The 20,584-nt window shown below is 42.3% G+C and overlaps 1 protein-coding gene and 1 long non-coding RNA gene across 2 annotated transcripts in view; both read left to right on the top strand.

The window, feature by feature from the left end:
• Positions 1 to 5,082: 5,082 nt before the first annotated feature.
• LOC121839037 lies at positions 5,083 to 9,890 on the top strand. Its single transcript, XR_006078558.1, has 3 exons — positions 5,083 to 5,428; positions 8,779 to 9,190; positions 9,764 to 9,890. It is a non-coding gene; the product is annotated as an uncharacterized LOC121839037 (long non-coding RNA).
• Positions 9,891 to 20,584, top strand: part of LOC112246015 (DENN domain-containing protein 3) — a gene marked incomplete at its 5' end in the record, with an annotated part of 48,807 nt that continues 38,113 nt past the window's right edge. Inside the window, 14 exons of the mRNA XM_042295030.1 lie at positions 9,891 to 10,059; positions 10,518 to 10,633; positions 10,967 to 11,097; positions 11,326 to 11,437; positions 11,649 to 11,768; positions 12,312 to 12,533; positions 13,756 to 13,868; positions 14,296 to 14,451; positions 15,143 to 15,239; positions 15,384 to 15,487; positions 15,925 to 16,109; positions 16,815 to 17,342; positions 18,724 to 18,983; positions 19,586 to 19,756. Coding sequence (XP_042150964.1) covers positions 9,891 to 10,059; positions 10,518 to 10,633; positions 10,967 to 11,097; positions 11,326 to 11,437; positions 11,649 to 11,768; positions 12,312 to 12,533; positions 13,756 to 13,868; positions 14,296 to 14,451; positions 15,143 to 15,239; positions 15,384 to 15,487; positions 15,925 to 16,109; positions 16,815 to 17,342; positions 18,724 to 18,983; positions 19,586 to 19,756 — 2,484 coding nt within the window. The remainder of the gene's footprint in view (positions 10,060 to 10,517; positions 10,634 to 10,966; positions 11,098 to 11,325; positions 11,438 to 11,648; positions 11,769 to 12,311; positions 12,534 to 13,755; positions 13,869 to 14,295; positions 14,452 to 15,142; positions 15,240 to 15,383; positions 15,488 to 15,924; positions 16,110 to 16,814; positions 17,343 to 18,723; positions 18,984 to 19,585; positions 19,757 to 20,584) is intronic.

Genomic DNA, 20,584 nt, shown 5'->3' with positions numbered 1-20,584 from the left:
TGTGGAACTCATTATGGCTCTAGTCTGAGCATGCTGGTTATGGCTTTACAGGCCCGTGTGTCTCTGCTGTGACAGGCCCCAGGAGGTCAGATCAGAGCCTTAGGGCTATAGAGCTGGGACTACCCAATTACTACATCCAGGTTGGCTGTGTTTCTACACAAATACTTACCGTATATGAGATATGGCTTCCTTCTCCTATGTGTTTATTATATTGAAGTTACAGACTACATCGCTCTGTTGTCTCTTGTTAAGGATACGTGTTAATCAGTAGAGGTAGATTTGTGAAAGTGTAATTTAACCTTCATTAATGTGTCGAACTGAAAAACAAAAAGCTGAAATCTTTTCAGAGTGTCAAGAGGAGATTCAAACCAAACTTGAAGTGTAAACAAACAGAGTGCATGAAGTATTTGACAAATCAGACGATTGTTGCAATAATGTTTTCTGCCTCTGTAAGCAAGGGTGGAAGTGTTAAGTTTCTGGGGTGGGGTGAACTTTTTAATGCATGGCTGTATGTATGTGAATCATAGTTATACTGTATGAAAAACAACAACCATGTATTCGTAGCTAAAGAAGCATAGTATTGGTTAGGTTTTTAGAGAAGAACCATGCCTTGTTGAATACTTGAAGTGCAACTTGAGTGTTTCTAAGATGCAAGGAAGTGTATGATAGTTTTCCTGAACCTCTAGCTGTTGACTCTGGAATGTTGACATAGTGGCCTATGTTGAAAGGCCTGCTGGGAGTTTGCGTTTCCTTGATTCCATCAGGTGACAATGTTAAAGTCATGAATGTAAAATATTTTTGTGATGGGTAGAGGGTCTGCACAGAACTTGCACATACAAAGTTTGAAGAAAAGAAGAAGAATCTTGCAAAAGAAAAAGTACTGGATATGTTTTATATATATATAGCTCTTTTCATGTTAAATGGATGCTTTCACTTTATTTAAATATAACATATATAAATACAGATATATATTTACAGTAACAAATGCAAGAGGTATGTTACAGTAATCGGAGGACTGGAATGTGTTTGAAACACGTGTGTGAGCGCGTCATCTGGTTCTCAATTCACTTTATTTTATAAGATTGAGGTCACACTGCAATACCAATATTTCATTTGTTAACTTTTCAGACAGAAATGTGTTTTTTGAATAAGTATAATTCAATTTGATAATTAAACTCATTTAATTTCCCTCTTTTCTTTTGATAGGAGAATGCTATCATTAATCTCTTGATTATTTTAAAAATACTTTTATAAGGTCATTTTATTTTAGGACAATGAGAGTTGCATATAGTATTTTATGTAATGAATTTATCACTGATATTACTTAAAGAATGGGAAAAACAGTATTTGCAGTCAGTGTAAATACTATTTGAGTTAATTTTGCTGCTATAAAAAGCAGATTATTTGTATTAGCTGTTTTTCTATAAGGACTGTATATACGTTGTGTAAATATGCTTGAGACTGCATATGTAGAACCATGGAAGAACACTGTATTGAATGCACCTTTAAAAAAAAAAAAACTCAAGGGCTTCTGTCGCTTTATTGTTGTATTGCACTCATATATTACCTTTTGAAAACAAAATATTAGCTATGTAACTATGTTAATAAACTGCCATCATCTATGAAATACTCTACATGTGTAATATAAAGTATTAGAGGGTGGTTTGTTTTTAGGTCAATATGAGGAAAACCAGTGTACAGTCCGAAGATCTTGGTAGACGAAGAAGACACGAAGGCTATCAGTGCATTAAGCGCCAAACTTTAATGATGACTTATCAGGGTTATAAAATGAATAATAAACTGGAGTGGGAATAACTACACCTTCACACCATATCACACATCACATTCCACCTCGGGTCAAACCACAGGTCATCTGCCCTGAGCTAACCACAGCTTCCTCTTTCAGTTAAAGCCACACTCTGTAAGATCCTGTTTATGATAAGGTGAAACAGTTGCTGGCCTAAGCTACATAAGTCATATACTATTTATAAACCAAGGGGGGTATTTGATTCATTTAAATGACTGGAAATCTACCAGACTGCAATACTATGTCTTGCCAGTGGTGGAAAAAGTACTCAGTTGTCATACTTGAGTAAAAGTAAAGATACCTTCGTAGAAAATGACTCATGTCAAAGTGAAAGTCTCCCAGTAAAATACTACTTGAGTAAAGGTCTAAAAGTATTTGTTTTAGATATACTTAAGTATCAAAGGTAAAAGTATAAATCATTTCAAATTCCTTATATTAAGCAAACCAGACGGCACCATTTTCTTGTTTTATTTATTTTACAGATAGCCAGGGGCACACTCCAACACTCAGACATCATTTACAAATGAAGCATGTGTTTAGTGAGTCCTCCAGATCAGAGGCAGTAGGGATGACCAGGGATGTTCTCTGTTTAGTGAGTCAGTCAGATCAGAGGCAGTAGGGATGACCAGGGATGTTCTCTGTTTAGTGAGTCCACCATATCAGTGAGACCAGGGATCAGTCAGATCAGAGGCAGTAGGGATGACCAGGGATGTTCTCTGTTTAGTTTAGATGAGTCCAGGGATCAGTGAGTCAAAGACAGTAGGGATGACCAGGGATGTTCTCTGTTTAGTGAGTCAGTCAGATCAGAGGCAGTAGGGATGACCAGGGATGTTCTCTGTTTAGTGAGTCCTAGGGATGACCAGGGATGTTCTCTGTTTAGTGAGTCAGTCAGATCAGAGGTAGGGATGACCAGGGATGTTCTCTGTTTATGAGTTCTCTAGGGATGACCAGGGATGTTCTCTGTTTAGTGAGTTAGTGAGTCAGTCAGATCAGAGGCAGAGGTAGGGATGACCAGGGATGACCAGGGATGTTCTCTGTTTAGTGAGTCAGTCTCCAGATCAGGGAGGCCTCCAGTAGGGATGACCAGGGATGTTCTCTGTTTAGTGAGTCCTCCAGGTCAGAGGCAGTAGGGATGACCAGGGATGTTCTCTGTTTAGTGAGTCAGTCAGATCAGAGGCAGTTGGGATGACCATGGATGTTCTCTGTTTAGTGAGTCAGTCAGATCACAGACAGAAGGGATGACCAGGATGTTCTGTGTTAAGTGAGTCAGTCAGATCACAGACAGTAGGGATGACCAGGATGTTCTCTGTTTAGTGAGTCAATCAGATCAGAGGCAGTAGGGATGACCAGGGATGTTCTCTGTTTAGTGAGTCAGATCAGAGGCAGTAGGGATGACCAGGGATGTTCTCTGTTTACCAGGGAGTGGGATGACCAGGGATGTTCTCTGTTTAGTGAGATCAGAGGCAGTAGGGATGACCAGGGATGTTCTCTGTTTAGTGAGTCAGCAGATCAGGGAGTAGGGATGACCAGGATGTTCTCTGTTTAGTGAGTCCGATCAGAGGCAGATCCAGAGGCAGTAGAGATGACCAGGGATGTTCTCTTGATAAGTGTGTGAATTAGACCATTTTCCTGTCAGAGCTAAGCATTCAAAATGTAAATCAAATCAAATCAAATGACAATATTTTATTTGTCACATACACATGGTTAGCAGATGTTAGTGCAGAGTGTAGCGAGTTGGGATGACCATGGATGTTCAGAGGCAGTTGGGATGACCATGGATGTTCTCTGTTTAATGCTTGTGCTTCTAGTTCCGACAATGCAGGGATGTTCTCTGTTTAGTGAGTCCGCCAGATCAGAGGCAGTAGGGATGACCAGGATGTTCTCTGTTTAGTGAGTCCGCCAGATCAGAGGCAGTAGAGATGACCAGGGATGTTCTCTTGATAAGTGTGTAATAACAAAATGTAAATCAAATCAAATCAAATCAAATTTTATTTGAACAAGTAATCTAACTAACAATTCCAAAAAAAAACTACTGTCTTATACACAGTGTAAGGGGATAAAGAATATGTACATAAGGATATATGAATGAGTGATGGTACAGAGCAGCATAGGCAAGATACAGTAGATGATATCGAGTACAGTATATACATATGAGATGAGTATGTAAACCAAGTGGAATAGTTAAAGTGGCTAGTGATACATGTATTACATAAGGATGCAGTCGATGATATAGAGTACAGTATCTACGTATGCATATGAGATGAATAATGTAGGGTAAGTAACATTATATTAAGTAGCATTGTTTAAAGTGGCTAGTGATATATTTTACATAATTTCCCATCAATTCCCATTATTAAAGTGGCTGGAGTAGAGTCAGTGTCATTGACAGTGTGTTGGCAGTAGCCACTCAATGTTAGTGGTGGCTGTTTAACAGTCTGATGGCCTTGAGATAGAAGCTGTTTTTCAGTCTCTCGGTCCCAGCTTTGATGCACCTGTACTGACCTCGCCTTCTGGATGGTAGCGGGGTGAACAGGCAGTTGCTCGGGTGGTTGATGTCCTTGATGATCTTTATGGCCTTCCTGTAGCATCGGGTGGTGTAGGTGTCCTGGAGGGCAGGTAGTTTGCCCCCGGTGATGCGTTGTGCAGACCTCACTACCCTCTGGAGAGCCTTACGGTTGAGGGCGGTGCAGTTGCCATACCAGGCGGTGATACAGCCAGCCAGGATGCTCTCGATTGTGCATCTGTAGAAGTTTGTGAGTGCTTTTGGTGCTTTTGGTGACAAGCCGAATTTCTTCAGCCTCCTGAGGTTGAAGAGGCGGTTGAAGAGGCGTAACAAGTACTTTTGAGTGTCAGGGAAAATGTATGGAGTAAAAAGTACAGAATTTTCTTTAGGAATGTAGTGAAGCAAAAGTGGTCAAAAAAATAATAAAAAAAATAGTAAAGTTAAGTACAGATACCCCCAAAAAAAAATACTTAATTAGTACTTTTAAGTATTTTACTTAAGTACCATACTCCCACTGTGTCTTGGACATGATCTAAACATAATGCACAAATGAGACCTTGTGCACAAAAGGGCCACTCGTCTGGGAATGTTGACAACAGTCTCTTATACAATGTTCCCACCTCGTGGTGTTCTTCTCGCGTTACATTTCTCACCCCTGGAAAGGGTTCTGCGTTTCATGGATGTTTCTCTCAGCCGCTGGATGGCAGCATTTAACTACATATTGTAACCAGCAGTACTATACATTTATAATCGTTTTATTTGTAACATGATTGTAGTTGTAGGCGACAATATAAATCTTAATTGAATCGCAATACAGTTGAACTAATATGGTTTTAAGGAGTTATCTGCGTCTGATTCTTTTTAGTCCTGAATCTAATTTGAATCTGTGTAGGCTATGAGCCGCCTTTTTACCAGGAAGTTGTATGGAGCCGACAACGGTTGAAATGTGGCATTTGCTCCACTGCTCTGGTCTTATCCGGTGAGTGGAGTGTTTGGGTCAGGTCAGCCGCGTACTGTGTGGAGCTTCGTGTGCGCTTTATCGACAATAAAGTTACATTTGACGCCTTCATTATTTCACCAACGAAGGTACCTGATGGAAAATAGCCGATTGAATAGAGGTTGGTGATGTCTTGTATTTTCTAAAAGTGTCATAAGAGAGCTAGCTATATGTCAGGTTTAAAACAATCTGACCACTTTTTTAAATTTAAGATGCAAACCTTCTTGTCACAACAATGCCATTTAAAGTGTCAAGACCGTGTCAAAACTGAATACAGCTGACGCTGTCCCCTACCTATACTGTCATCACTTTTCCTCTTTTGTGTTCTGTAGTTTAAATGAGAAGTCAACATGCGTTTATAGATTAGGACAAAGATCAGTATACCTGTCGTTAGACTATAAATGGCACCCTATCAATAAGATCCATGAGGCACAGACTTGCGACGTACCTGAGATTTAGAACTAGAATGACCCGGAGGACCGGGTTCTGCCAGAGCAGAGTACATACTAGATGTCTGTGGTTTCATCGACTCGTTTATTTCTGGAAAATCACATTTTAAAACCCATCGTTGGTGTCATGTAGTGTAGTAACAGTGCACGTGTCTTTTCAACATCCTCTCTATGTATTCAAGATGCATGTTTTGGAATATTTCTATATTTGTATTCTGTTCACTCTGCCATTGTTGTGGAGTTACTGTAACATTCGGATGGATTGCTATTCTGAACTGCACCTTGAATAGTTGTGTACAGGCAGAACTATTAGTCCCCCCCAACTGTGGATTTTGAGAGAGAATAACATTACTCCTAGTGTTTTCCATTACACAAGGTTGGGCTACTCACTGGTCCAAAATGTTGGGCAGGGATTTCATAGACCTGCTGTAAGCACCACTGCAGCTACACTGATAAGAAATGGATGTGCCTTTTGGGGAGAAAAACAAACTGCTTGGCCTTTATGAATCACACAATCCTACTTACTCTAGGCCTCTTTGTTGTGTCTTGTGTTTTTATCTTTTGAGTTAAACTTTTTGACCAAATAGGTCATATGTAGTATTAGGAATATGATTATTTACATGGTAAATAAAGACTATGAGCACTGCATGCAGACAAAATGGCAGTTATGACAGGATGATTTCTAAACTGTGTCAACAAAGCAAATAAATCTCACTAAGTAATTCATGGTAACTTCCGGAAGTATGTTTGGATTTCTTTACATGTTATTGTGTTACAAAGTGAGATTAAAATGTATTTAATTGTCATTTTTTTCGTCAACAATCTACACCAAATGAATACTCTGTTAAAGTGGAAGAAATATTCTAACATATTTTAAAGATGAATACAAATGAAATATGCTGAAATATAATCGTTGCGTAAGTATTCAGCTCCCGGAGTCAATACATGTTGGAAACGCCATCGATTACAGCTGTGAGTCTTCTTGGGGAGTCTATAAGGGCTTTGCACACCCAGATTTGTGCAATATTTGCCCATTTATGATTTGCTCAATTCTCTGTCAAGATGTTGGGGATCATGTCTAGACAGCCATTTTCAAGTCTTGCCATATATTTTAAAGCCGATTTAAGTCAACTTGGTCACTCAGGAACATTCACTGTGTTCTTGATGTGCAACTCCAATGTAGATTTGGCCTTGTGTTGTAGGTTATTGTTCTGCTGAAAAGTGAATTCCTCTTCCAGTCTCTGGTGTTAAGCAGACTGATTCAGGTTTCCTCTAGGATTTTGCCTATGCTTAGCTAAATCCCATTTCTTTTCATCCTGAAAAACTCCACTGTATTTGCGGATTTTTCAAGCATACCCATATCATGATGCAGCCACCACCATTCTTGGAAATAAGGAGTCAGTTACTCGTTGATGTGTTGTGTTGGATTTGCCCCAAACATAAGGCTTTGCATCTAGGCCAAAAAGTGTATATCTTTGCTTTGTTTTTTTTGCAGTATTACGTTAGTGCCCTGTTGTATACAAGATGCATATTTGTATTCTTCTTTTCAGTCTGTCATTTATGTTATTATTGTGAAGTCACTACAATGTTTTAAAATCACCAATGGCCTCATGGTAATATCCCTGAGCAGTTTCCTTCCTGTCCTGCCCCTCAGTTCAGGAAGACGACTGTATCTTTGTTGTCTGGTTGGTTTAATACATAATCCACAGCATAATTATTAACTTAACCATACTTAAAGAGAGATTCAATGTCTGATTTGTTATTATTACCCATCTACCAATCACTGCCCTTCTTTATGAGGCTTTCGAAAAGCTCCCAGGTCTTTGTAGTTGAATCTGTGCTTGACATTCAGTACTTGACTGAAACCTTACAGATGTTATGGGGTACAGAGGATGGGTTCATCATTTAAAAAAAACGATTATTTCACACAGTGAGTCCATGTAACTTATTATGTGATTTGTTAAGTCAAATTTTACTCCTGAACTAATTTAGGTTTGCCTAAACAAATACTTATGCAAAGATGATATTTTAGTTATACGTTTTTATATACACTACCGTTCAAATGTAGAAATGTCCTTGTTTCTGAAAGAAAAGCACTTTTTTTTCTCCAATAAAACAACATCAAATTAATCAGAAATACAGTGTAGACATTGTTAATGTTGTAAATGACTATTGTACCTGGAAACTGCAGATTTTTTTGACTGAATATCTACATAGGCGTACAGAGGCCCGTTATCAGCAATCATCACTCCTGTGTTAGCTAATCCAAGTTTATAATTTTAAAAGGTTAATTGATCATTAGAAAACCCTTTTGCAATTATTTTAGCACAGCTGAAAACTGTTGTCCTGATTTAAAGAAGCAATAAAACTGGCCTTCTTTAGACTAGTTGAGTATCTGGAGCATCAGCCTTTCTGGGTTGGTTTACAGGCTCAAAAGGGCCAGAAACAAAGAGCTTTCTTCTGAAACTCATCAGTCTATTCTTGTTCTGAGAATAGACTGTGAATAGACTCTGAGTAAGCTCTTATCGCTGTAGAAATCTTCACTCCCATACCAGCTCCTTTCTGGAACCTACATCAGTAAAGCCCCATCTCTGCTTGATTAGTTGTTGTTTTTTACCATCGCCAACAACAGGAAAGTATGCAGGCAAAGTAATACGTTATGGAGACAACATGTTGTACGTGGTTTATATGAGGTTCAAATCGTACCTTTCTGCTTTACAGTTGACAAAAAAATAAAACTAAGTCAACCTGACGATTCACTTAGATAAGTTACGGTAACTTCGGATACTTGATTTCCTCCCCTGGGCTTGGGATTCATGTTAAACATGTTAATGATCGGTTGCTGGTTAGCTGCCTGAGTGATCAGGCCCCAACATCTGGTGGGACGACGATGGGTTTTTCATGATTACCAGGCCGGCATGCAGGATCTTAGTTTATAGGGTATGTATGCTGACTTCTATCAGGCCTTAGTGACTTATAGAATGACTAACCTAACTGACTGTCTGTATCTGTCGTTCCCTAGACCTGAGGCCATGTTTCAGATGATTCTACTGAGATGGGCTTTTCCTCTAGGTGATTCTGATCTAGACGGGTCCTGTGGAAGTGAAGAAAGTGGTAGAGGAGGAGAAGCAGGAGACTTATCATTCTGACTCTATTCTGGATCTATGGACTGTAGACAAACCCCATTTGTCTTACGTCAGACAGTGCGACTCATTCCACATTTGTTTGAACTAACGTCGTACAGGAGGAGTTTTGCGTAGGAGTGACGCCACCTGTTGGACTCAGAAAAGAAGACAATGGCCGTGTGTGTGTGTCAGTGGTGTCCGGCTGGCTCTGCTGTCGTCTAGGCTCTGATGGCAGATGTTCCCTCTGGACTACTGGAGGCTTGTGTGGTGGTTGGAGCAGTCAGCAGTACACTCAGGGAACTCTATCAGGTAGGTACTGCTGACTCAATCGTGTTCTTACCAACTTCTCCCAAACAACTGCCCTTTTGACCACTAACGCAACAAGTTAGAGAAAATGTTTCTATGGTATGAAATCTTCCCCTACTTCTCTGCTTGTCAGATCTGCGATCGGATTCCAAATCGTGCATATGTTTTGGAGCGGCAGGGTAGCCTAGTGGTTAGAGCGTTGGACTAGTAACCGGAAGGTTGCAAGTTCAAACCCACGAGCTGACAAGGTACAAATCTGTCGTTCTGCCCCTGAACAGGCAGTTAACCCACTGTTCCGTCATTGAAAATAAGAATTTGTTCTTAACTGACTTGCCGTGGTTAAATAAAGGTAAAATAGAAAATAAATAAATAAAAATAACCCATTGCCTGCTCTCTTTCCAGCTTTAGTAAATCATGTCAGAAATGTGCAGATTCACTACACTGTATGGTTTTGCTACACATTGATTTTCGTGGGCTTAGGCTTCCACCACATCGTATCAATCATATGACACATAGTCATACGCATCACATGTGGGCCTGTATATGATATCATGTAATGTTTCCTCTTCCTACCAGTCACACCAGCAGGGTCAAATCAAAGAGCTCCCCCTGTTGGAGACGGAGGTACTGCAGGTGCACGCCCCACCCTTTGTGACCAAAGAGAGTGTGAGTAGCGAGACCAAGGGTCAGGGTCACGCCCGGCCTTCACCAGGATCCAGAGGAGGCGCTCCTTCATCAAGAAGAAGAGGGGAGGCCTGGTACGGCTAATGGAGAAGCAGCCAAGGGTAGCGATGGATGGGGTGGCACCACAGAGGACATCAGTGTCCCCAAGGACCTGGACCTCATCGCCCTGCCTCAGCTCTGCTTCCCAGGTGACACAGCGTGGTGATTTCGGCTAGCCACACACACACTACACCATAGCACTATATATTAATGCTCAAAGGAGTATGTTCATAACTCCAGATTTGTCATCTTCATCACCAAAGGTGGATGTGTCGTGCGATTAAGCAATAAGGCATGAGGGGGTGTGGTATATGGCCAATATACCACTGCCAGGGGTTGTTCTTAAGCACAACGCAACGCGGAGTGCCTGGACACAGCCCTTAGCTGTGGTATATTGGCCATATACCACAAACCCCAGAGGTGCCTTATTGATTTTATAAACTGGTTACCAATGTAATTAGAGCAGTAAAAACAAATGTTTTGTCATACCCGTGGTATACGGTCTGATATAACACGGCACTCGGCCAATCAGCATTCAGGGCTTGAACCACCCAGTTTATAATTCCTGTTATATGAGGTCTTGTGTCTGCTTTCTTCCATTGGCCAGGGGGTCTTCAGATAGCCAGTGAGCAGAGAGAAGACTCGTACCATTACCTGGTGTTTACTGATGTCTTCGGGAACAGGACACATGCTGTAGTGGTGCAGTACTACAGGCCTATACAGGTGGGATGGCTTACCGGCTGAGCTTTATCCATGCCCACTGGAATGCTTTACCTTCTTCAATAAAGAGTGGTTTATAATTTGAAGACGGATGGACATAAGCATGTTCATCAGCAAAACAAATATTTATTGTGAACATTGGCCCTTTTAGGTCCATGTTCTTTTTAAATACATTTGTAGACTTTTACATTTGCTGCTATGGGAATGTAGAAGGACACATGAAATATAAATACAGTCTACATCCACATGAACAGTCATTTCAATTACTGTTCACATCAGGTCATTGGTCACTATGTAAAACATTGCTCTCTGATTGGTTGTCTGCTTGGGTCCCAGTTCTCTCAGGATGGTGGGCACCAAAATGGCTACCGGTTGTCCTCCAAGTCGTCCCGTCTCTACACGGCGTACGGCATCTGTGTCATCTCTAAATACCCTTACTACAACGCTCTCAGGGACTGCCTGTCATGGTGAGAACAATTCACCATCCTCTTACCATCCTCTCATTCCTCTAGGTTTTCGTGTTTTAAGTAAATACCGAATGAGAATACAAAACAGTAGACGACAGGTTATCACAGTAAATACGGCCAGATGTGGGCCGTTGTTATAAAGGGATCAGTTCAGTTCATCTTAGACACCTATTGACCTGTTTGTTGTGTTTTGACTGCATGGTGTCCATCTAACGGGTGTGTGCTCAGTCTCTTGTCCCAGCTCAAGCCCAGCTGGATGGGGGACTTTGAGGAGAGGGTGAAGGAGTTTTCAGCCAAGCTGGCGCTGGTGCCCATACCTCCACCTGGACAACTGCATGTGGTGAGCCATTTGTCTCCCTCTATGATTTACTGGCATTATTTAACAGTAGAGATCATGTTAAGGATGAACTGTAAAACCAATCATGGGCATTTTGCCAATCTCTGCTCTACCCAGTCTAGTGTATGTTTATGTAGTGTGTTGTATTGTTAAGTGACTAACATTAAAATAGTGTAATTTAACTATCTGTGTTCCTCTACCTGTTCTGTCCCAGGTGTTTAGTCTGAGGCCTCTCCAGATTGGGCTTCCCTCCCGGGAGGATAAGGACCGGCCAGCTGTTGACCTCGACCTCCATCTGCCTTTCCTGTGCTTTAGACCCCGACAGCTCCTCCAAGTGAGGACAGACAGCCAGATTATACTGCCTAACCCACTACATTATATTTTCTTTCAATGCAATTAAAGAGACTAAAAGACTGTGGGAATGTGATAATGTGCAAATGTACAGTATGTTTCTGTTCGTCTGTTTGGAATGGTAAAAGACATGTCTATATCAATCAGACCTGGGTTCAAATATAATTTAGGATATTTCAATTACTTTCAAAGTCATTTGGAAGTAATTATTTAATAAACACAGGTATTAATATTGGAATATATTTGGAAATACTTAAATACACAGTATTAATACAAATGCTTAAATAATCCCAGGTTTGTTTTGGCATTTAAAATAATGTATTTGGAAAAAATGTTCAAATAGTAGGCCTATAAATGGAAAAAATAAAAGGAAATAATTACAAAATCCTTTCAATAGTTGATTTGGGCCCCATTATTAGAAAATACTTAAATACACCGAAAATAAGTATTTAAATAATAAAATACACATGTATTTGAAGCCAGGACTGATATCAACGTTACCGTCTGTCTGTCTGAATCTCATCAGATCATTACCAGCCTGCTGACAGAGCAGAGGGTAGTAATGTTTTCCTGTGACTGGGCCCGGCTCACCCTGCTGGCAGAGAGCCTGATGTTCTTCATCCACCCCCTGGTGTGGCAGCACCCCTTCGTCCCCGTCCTCTCAAGCCAGATGCTGGACTTCCTCATGGCGCCCACCGCCTACCTCATGGGCTGTCATCTGCACCATTATGAAGAGGTGGCCGCGGTAAGGATGGATATCACTAGCGTACATGGCCATGCTAGAATAGAATACTGTAGCATGATCAGGTAGTGACCGTTATAGTGATAGTGACCCCTTCCTGGGGCGGAAGATAGCCTAGTTGTTAGAGTAGCGGTTGCTGGTTTGAATCCCAGAGTCAGCCGGGCAACCGGAAGGTTGCTGTGATCATGCTGGGTACCATCGCCTGCCAATGTGCCCTTGAGCGAGGCACTTGTCCATCTGTAATTGCTCCAGGAGTGCTGCATTGCTGGGTTTGTGTGTGTTTTGGGGGGGTTGGATTGTGCATAAAGACACATTTCTGTTTTAATGGACAATGAACTTCTCTTCTCATTGGCTGTTACCTGAACCCCTACAGGAGGTATCCACGATAAGAATAGCACCAGCACTGTCTGACAATGTTCCTCGTATCACTGATTTATTTATCATTTAATAAACTGATTTGTCAGTCTTTATCATTTATCAGCATGTTCTACTTATTTTTACATAGTATAAAGGATCATGTGGTTCAATGTCCTAACTGACATACAGGACAGAAGTTAACAGAATGTCCAGTTCATTTGAGCTGACCTTTCTAACTTGTTCTCCTCCATTACAGTGTGTTCTCTAAGAGAGACAGAGCTGACCTTCCTGACTTGTTCTCCTCCATTACAGTGTGTTCTCTAAGAGAGACAGAGCTGACCTTCCTGACTTGTTCTCCTCCATTACAGTGTGTTCTCTAAGAGAGACAGAGCTGACCTTTCTAACTTGTTCTCCTCCATTACAGTGTGTTCTCTAAGAGAGACAGAGCTGACCTTTCTAACTTGTTCTCCTCCATTACAGTGTGTTCTCTAAGAGAGACAGAGCTGACCTTCCTGACTTGTTCTCCTCCATTACAGTGTGTTCTCTAAGAGAGACAGAGCTGACCTTCCTGACTTGTTCTCCTCCATTACAGTGTGTTCTCTAAGAGAGACAGAGCTGACCTTCCTGACTTGTTCTCCTCCATTACAGTGTGTTCTCTAAGAGAGACAGAGCTGACCTTCTTGACTTGTTCTCCTCCATTACAGTGTGTTCTCTAAGAGAGACAGAGCTGTTGTTTTCTCCTCCATTACAGTGTGTTCCCAGAGCTGACCTTCCTCTTGTTCTCCTCCATTACAGTGTGTTCTCTAAGAGAGACAGATGATCTTGACTTGTTCTCCTCCATTACAGTGTGTTCTCTAACAGAGTGTGTTTTACTGATGATCTGATTCTGGTTAACATTGATGATGGCATCGTGTCGTCTTCCTCGTCCGACGGGGTTGACCTGCCGGACGTCCCGCTGGCGGCCAGAGAGTGTTTTCTAACACGGTAGGACAGGAAAGGATCTGGGACATGTTCATTAGGGCACGACGTAGCAAAATGTTTTTCAACGGAAAATGGAAATGAACATTTCTTATTGGACAAGTTCAGACTGTCCCTCCCTGTTTCATTCTATTTTCTTACGTTTGGTGTCTAATGAATATGACCTAGACGACAAGACACTCGATTGCTACGTTTACACACACACATTGGTCTTTTGACCAATCGGATCAGGTGATTTTCCAATAATTGGGTTAAAGATCAGAATTGGGCTGCCAGCGTAAACACAGCCAGTTAGTTTGCTGTCCTATGTGATCATATTGCTACTGTCCATCTGCTCTGCAAACTACATGGATTGATATAAATAGGGGAAGGGGGTTTTATGCAAATATGAGTTCCACATGTTTTCTGAATATTTTTACGTGTGTGTGTGCAGGGCGGAGGGTCTCCAGATGCACTATGACCTGGACGTGTGTCACCTGGGGTCCAGTACAGACGTCAATGACCAGAGGGCCCAGAGGAGGCAGTGGCAGAGGAAACTTAACACACACATCCAGAACATCACTCTGGAACTCATCGTCAACATCTTCAGGTCAGCATGAAACCAATCTCTTGTGGACAGACTACGCAAACATAGATGGTTACTGAGCATCTGACCAAATTATGCTGCATTTTGAGTTCTGGGCTAACCGAAATTAACATCTAATCATATGACAGCTAGCTATACTGTGTTTTAGTTTACTGTCGTTCACTATGACAAAACATGTACATGAGTATTATAATATCACATAGTTGTTATAATATTATAATCTAATTGATATTTATTTATGTTACTATGATAGTTGAGGCTCAAACTGAGCATACAGTATCTAGTTAATACGTATTGGGTTGGACCAAATATGCCTATTTCTCATATAAGCAAAGCTTGGAGATTTATCAAATGGATATGGATTTATTTAGAAATGTGAACAATGCTGTTAGTTATCCTATTAAATTGTAAAAAATATATATATATATATATATATATATATATATATATTTTCTATTATTGTCTACATTATTATCACTGTACTGTTGGGAAAGAGCTCTCGGTAAGAATTTCACTGCACTGTTTTACACCAGTTGTATCCTGGGCCCACGGTGAATAAACTTTGAAGCGTGAATCAAAATCCTGCTTTATGACAACCAATACAACTTCAATTTCCTGTTCAATATCAGGACAGGCAAGCTTAATCCAATGACTATTACTCTCAACCTCACCCCCCCACCAACCACCACCACAGAGAAGTCCACCATCACCTCAACTATGAGCACAGAGTCTTCAACAGTGAAGAGTTCTTCAGGTCTAGAGAACCAGCAGACCAGCCATTTTTCAAGAAGGTACAACTAGAGCCTGTTCAGTAACACCTACATCTCTTTCAACCTACAATATTTAGGACATATTTAACTTTTACACACCTTTTTTTCCTGTCCAGCATGTGATCCAATTGATCGTGAACGTATTGTATTTTGTCTTCTTTGCAGGTGTTGGACACACACATCTTCCACTCGTTCCTACGGGATCGTCTGAACAGGAAGATGGACGCGTTCACACGCATGGAGCTGAGCACTCGGACAGAAACGTACAGGTGAGAAAGAAAGATAAGAGTTTAACAAATATTTACCTTTAAACTAGTAAAGCTTATTTTGACCTGTATTGCAAATGCAATGGGTTTCAGTAGGATTTTAATTTGGTTTCATCAGCAATCCTTTAACTAGAATCAGGGGTGTTAAGTGCTGCAGGCAAAAAAAGAAAAGGGCACCCGTTTGGGTACTGAGGACCAGGAATGGAAACACTGCTGTAGCTTCATACACATATCCCAAGTTGGTCCCTTCCTGGTATAAGCACAGCCTTTCCCCTGATGTCTATCCTAAATCCAAGGTGAACTTTCCCCTTGGTACAGATCTAGGATCAGCTTCCCATCCCCTAATCCTAACCTTAACCATTAATGGGGGAAATGTTAAACTGACCAAAGATCAGCAACTAGGGGAAAACTTCTCCCTACACCTCTGTCCTCTTCCCCAGGCTGAAGTCCATGACGGAGTCTCCGCGGCGGCCCACCATGCAGGAGATGGCCCGTAAATACACCAGCCCAGAGAGCCGGCTCAGCAAGAGGCTGGGGGCCAGTCTGCCCAACCTGGGGGATGGTGTGGGCGCCCTGGTGGGACCCCTCATGCAGAACTCCCTCAAGAAGATACAGGTGGACAGCGGTAGGTGGACAGCGGTAGTTTGTAGGTTCAGGTGGACAGCGGTAGGTGGACAGAGGTAGTTTGTAGGTTTAGGTGGACAGTGGTAGGTGGACAGCGGTAGTTTGTAGGTTCAGGTGGACAGCGGTAGTTTGTAGGTTCAGGTGGACAGCAGTAGTTTGTAGGTTCAGTTGGACAGCGGTAGTTTGTAGGTTCAGTTGGACAGCGGTAGTTTGTAGGTTCAGTTGGACAGCGGTAGTTTGTAGGTTCAGTTGGACAGCGGTAGTTTGTAGGTTCAGGTGGACAGCGGTAGTTTGTAGGTTCAGGTGGACAGTGGTAGGTTCAGGTGGACAGTGGTAGGTTCAGGTGGACAGTGGTAGGTTCAGGTGGACAGTGGTAGGTTCAGGTGGACAGCGGTAGGTTGTAGGTTCAGGTGGACAGCGGTAGGTTCAGGTGGACAGCGGTACTTGTCGACGCTAATAGTTAACTTTTGTGATTTCTGAACATTGAGTGGTTTTAGGATGAGTGTTTAGTGGTTGCGGTGAAGACCTGCACACATGGGGTATTCCCCAGAACCTAAGTTGAGAAACCCTGTTGTAGTTGACCACTACTATTGAGTTTGCCACCTTATAAGAACCAACCAAGGACGATTGGCCAACTGCTTTAAGGTTTCCTCTAAACAAAATGCTGTTCACAGTTCTTGAAACTTTTGTGATCGAACCCTAATAGGTCTGAAGTCTCCCCAGAAGCCAGTGAGATGCTTCAAGCTTCCTGAGTTCCCTCCACCGCTGGCCTACCACTACGTCCAGAATTACTACCAGGAGATGATCACCCTCCTGGACAAGGCCATCAGCGGGGTGGCCTTCGAGGACTCCTCTCTCCTGGCCTGCTATCACTACCTCCGGGGCTTTGTCAACACAGTGGCCGGTAAACGTCTGGACGCACTGGAAGACTTTCAGAACCTTTACAAGACGGACACGGACATCTTCCCTGGCGAGCTGGTTAACGCCCTGGTGGACTCTCTACAGGATGGGGAACGGGCACAAGCTAACCGCCGAACCGAGATCAAACGCCTGATTAGTCGGGTGAAGAAGGACCACGAGAGGGAGCGGACGTGCCATGACGATGAAGCTGTCAAGCGGTTCCAGCTGCCGAAAAAGCACATGCAGTTGGAGGACTTTGTGAGGCACGTGCAGGAGTCTGGGATTGTTAAGGACCAGGGGACCATTCACCGGCTGTTTGAGGCTCTCACTGTGGGTAAGGAAGTCACACAGACTTAAAGATGAGAAATGATAAAGGAGAGAGGGTTGTCTCTTTCTTGGTGGAGGGTGTCTTCACCAAGGTATGTGTTTTAATGTCTGTCTTGATTTTTACAGTAACCCCTTGTTGTGTGGGACTCATCATGAACCTACTCCAGTTGATAATTCTTAGCCTCTACTCCGTAATCACTCTGGTCCCTGTGATTAATGTGTTAATACCTTAATATCTGTAGTGAATGGCCACGCTAATTCATCTGTCAATTGAATCTGCTTAATTTCCCTCAATCTTACCAGTGGTGTAAAGTAATTATTATGGACAACCATTTGTTATTTTGGACAACTTTTACTTAGCTACATTCCTAAAGACAATTATGTACTTTTTACTCCATTCATGTTCCCTGACACCCAAAAGTACTCATTACATTTTGAATGCTTAGCAGGACAGGAAAAATATCCAATTCACACACTTATCAAGAGAACATCCCTGGTCATCCCTACTGCCTCTGATCTGACAGACTCACTAAACACATGCTTATTTTGTAAATGGTGTTGGAGTGTGCCACTGGCTATCCGTCAGTTAAAAAAACAAGAAAACATTGTGCCGTCTGATTTGCATAATATAAGGAATTTGAAATTATTTTTACTTTTACTTTTGGTACTTAAGTATATGTAAAACCAAATACTTTTAGACTTTTACTCCAGTAGTATTTTACTGGGGGTCTTTCATTTTTACTTAAGTCGTTTTCTATTAAGGTATCTTTACTTTTACTCAAGCATGAAAGTTGGGTACTTTTTCCACCACTGAATACCCCCCCACACCCTATCAGATTTAGTAGGAGTCATACTGTGCACGTGGAGTGTGTGTTTAGTAGGAGTCATACTGTGCACGTGGAGTGTGTGTTTAGTAGGAGTCACACTGTGCGCGTGGAGTGTGTGTTTAGTAGGAGTCACACTGTGCACGTGGAGTGTGTATTTAGTAGGAGTCACACTGTGCGCGTGGAGTGTGTGTTTAGTAGGAGTCACACTGTGCACGTGGAGTGTGTATTTAGTAGGAGTCATACTGTGTGTGTTTAGTCTCTTGCCCCTGTGAACCCACGCACCATGGACTTGCTTCACCAGCCAACCAAAACAATGCTGTGTATTATTGTTCCTGTGACTCCTCCCCCAGCCCCGCTAGCTTCTCTGTTCCATGCTAGCGCACCTATTGCCTTTTGTTTTGAATGGAACACCTAGAATACCACCAGAGGCAACTTTATGAAATCATTGTGAAGTACAGTAAGTTTAAACTGCCCCTCTATTAGTTGCAAAATTGCTGAAGTAAATAAAGAAATGGCAGTTTCAGGAATTGTTGAAGCTTGACTCCAGACTGCCCCCTGCAGGCCAGCAAAAACAGGTGGACCCAGATCTCTTCCGAGTGTTCTACACCTTCTGGAAGGAGACAGAGGCCGAGGCTCAGGAAGTGGCCCTGCCGGCCTCAGTCCTGGAGCACCTGGAGGCTAACGAGTGTGTCTTCAAGCTGTCCTCTTCGGTCAAGACCAGCCACGGCGTGGGCAAGATCGCCATGACCCAGAGACGGCTGTTCCTGCTGACCGTAGGACGACCCGGGTACGTGGAGATCACCAAGTTCAGAGACATTGAGGTGAGTTACGACCATCTGCATCTACGTTCCTACTACACTTTCTGTGATATACCATATATCATTCATGATACTCAACTTTTTTTGATAGAGATTACAATGTGACTACATTAAGCTATAAAATAGACAGTCATGTCTGATGTGCTTATAGATGGGTTATCTATGCTATATTATACAGCTAATGTAAATGATGGGATCTAGTCCCTAACACAGTGTATGTCATGTACCGTTATCATAACTACTAATGCTATGCTTGCTTATAGCTAGTGTTACAATGCACTGTGGGCGCATCATGAGACACAATAGATACACTCACACGGCTTTATGTGCTGTTATACAAAGTGTTACCAAGTATTCTATTAGAAATATGGGTCCCAGATCAAAGGTGGCGTTAGGTGAACAAAATAAGCCTGGTCCCAGATCAGTGGTCTTTACAACCGTAGCAATTGGCTATACAGCACAAACTGACCCGGGACCTGCCTAGTGGTTGGTTAAGTTGTTGAGATGCAGGGCTCCCTTGAAAAGGAGACCTTGGTCTCAATGGGACTCCCTGCTAAAATAACAGGTAGTGAATTGTGAATAACCAGTTGGCTGTTGTACCTCAGGAGGTGAAGATCTCCTCGGCTCCCTTCCTGCTGCTGAGGATCCCCTCTCTGAAGATCAAGACCACCCTGAGGAAAGAGACATTTGAGGTCAACCTGAAGTCGGAGGTTGACCTCTGGCACCTCATGGTTAAGGAGATGTGGGCCGGACGGAAGATGGCCGACGACCACAAGGTAGGATGTCAAAATGTGACATTAAACTTTCTGTTAATCCCGGTCTCTGGGTGTGTCCCAATAATATCATATTTTTCCCACAAATCTAAGCATTGGATTGGTGGAGACATGGGCTAGTGGGAGTTTCTACCATTTTTATTCTACCAGTCATTTCCTTTCAAATGAGTGAATAAATGAACACTTTGGGAGGAAGGAGAGATAATTGGGACATAGCCTCTCTCTCTCAATTCAATTTGCTTTATTGGCATGACGTAACAATGTACATATTGCCAAAGCTTACTTTGGAGATTTACAATCTGAAAATAAGAATCAAAATTGTCAACGGGACAACAGTAGTAACAACAACAACCCAGCATACAGTAGAGGACATGTGCAGGTTGATTGGTCTGTCAGACACTGTCCCTCATCTTATGGCAGGCAGTAATGTAGTGCGCTGCCAACCCACAGCTCTCTGCGTCCTCCCCCAACAGGACGGGTAGCCTACTCTCATCAGAGAGGTCTTTGAAGGGTTTCAAATTTGGGGAAATGACACTCTCTTTATTGTTTTATATTTTTTGACATTTGTCAGGAAATGTAGCTCTGTCTCAGGTTCTGCTGTGGTGCAGTGGTTGCACAGCGTTTCCTCTACAGGGAGCCAGGTTTTCCTGTGTCTGCCCTTCTCAATGGCAAGGCTGTGCTCACTGAGCCTGTGCTTTGTCAAGGTTTTTCTAAGGTTTTGATCAGTAACCATGGTCAAATATTTAGCCACGGTGTACTGCCGGTGTAGGGCCAGATAGCACTGCATTTTGCTTTGTGTTTGTGCTTGTTTCCCCCAATAAGTAATGTCGT

This window comes from Oncorhynchus tshawytscha, linkage group LG13 (genome assembly GCF_018296145.1).
Source record: "Oncorhynchus tshawytscha isolate Ot180627B linkage group LG13, Otsh_v2.0, whole genome shotgun sequence".
Lineage (NCBI taxonomy): Eukaryota > Metazoa > Chordata > Actinopteri > Salmoniformes > Salmonidae > Oncorhynchus > Oncorhynchus tshawytscha.
This window is presented reverse-complemented; position numbering and strand designations above follow the sequence as displayed.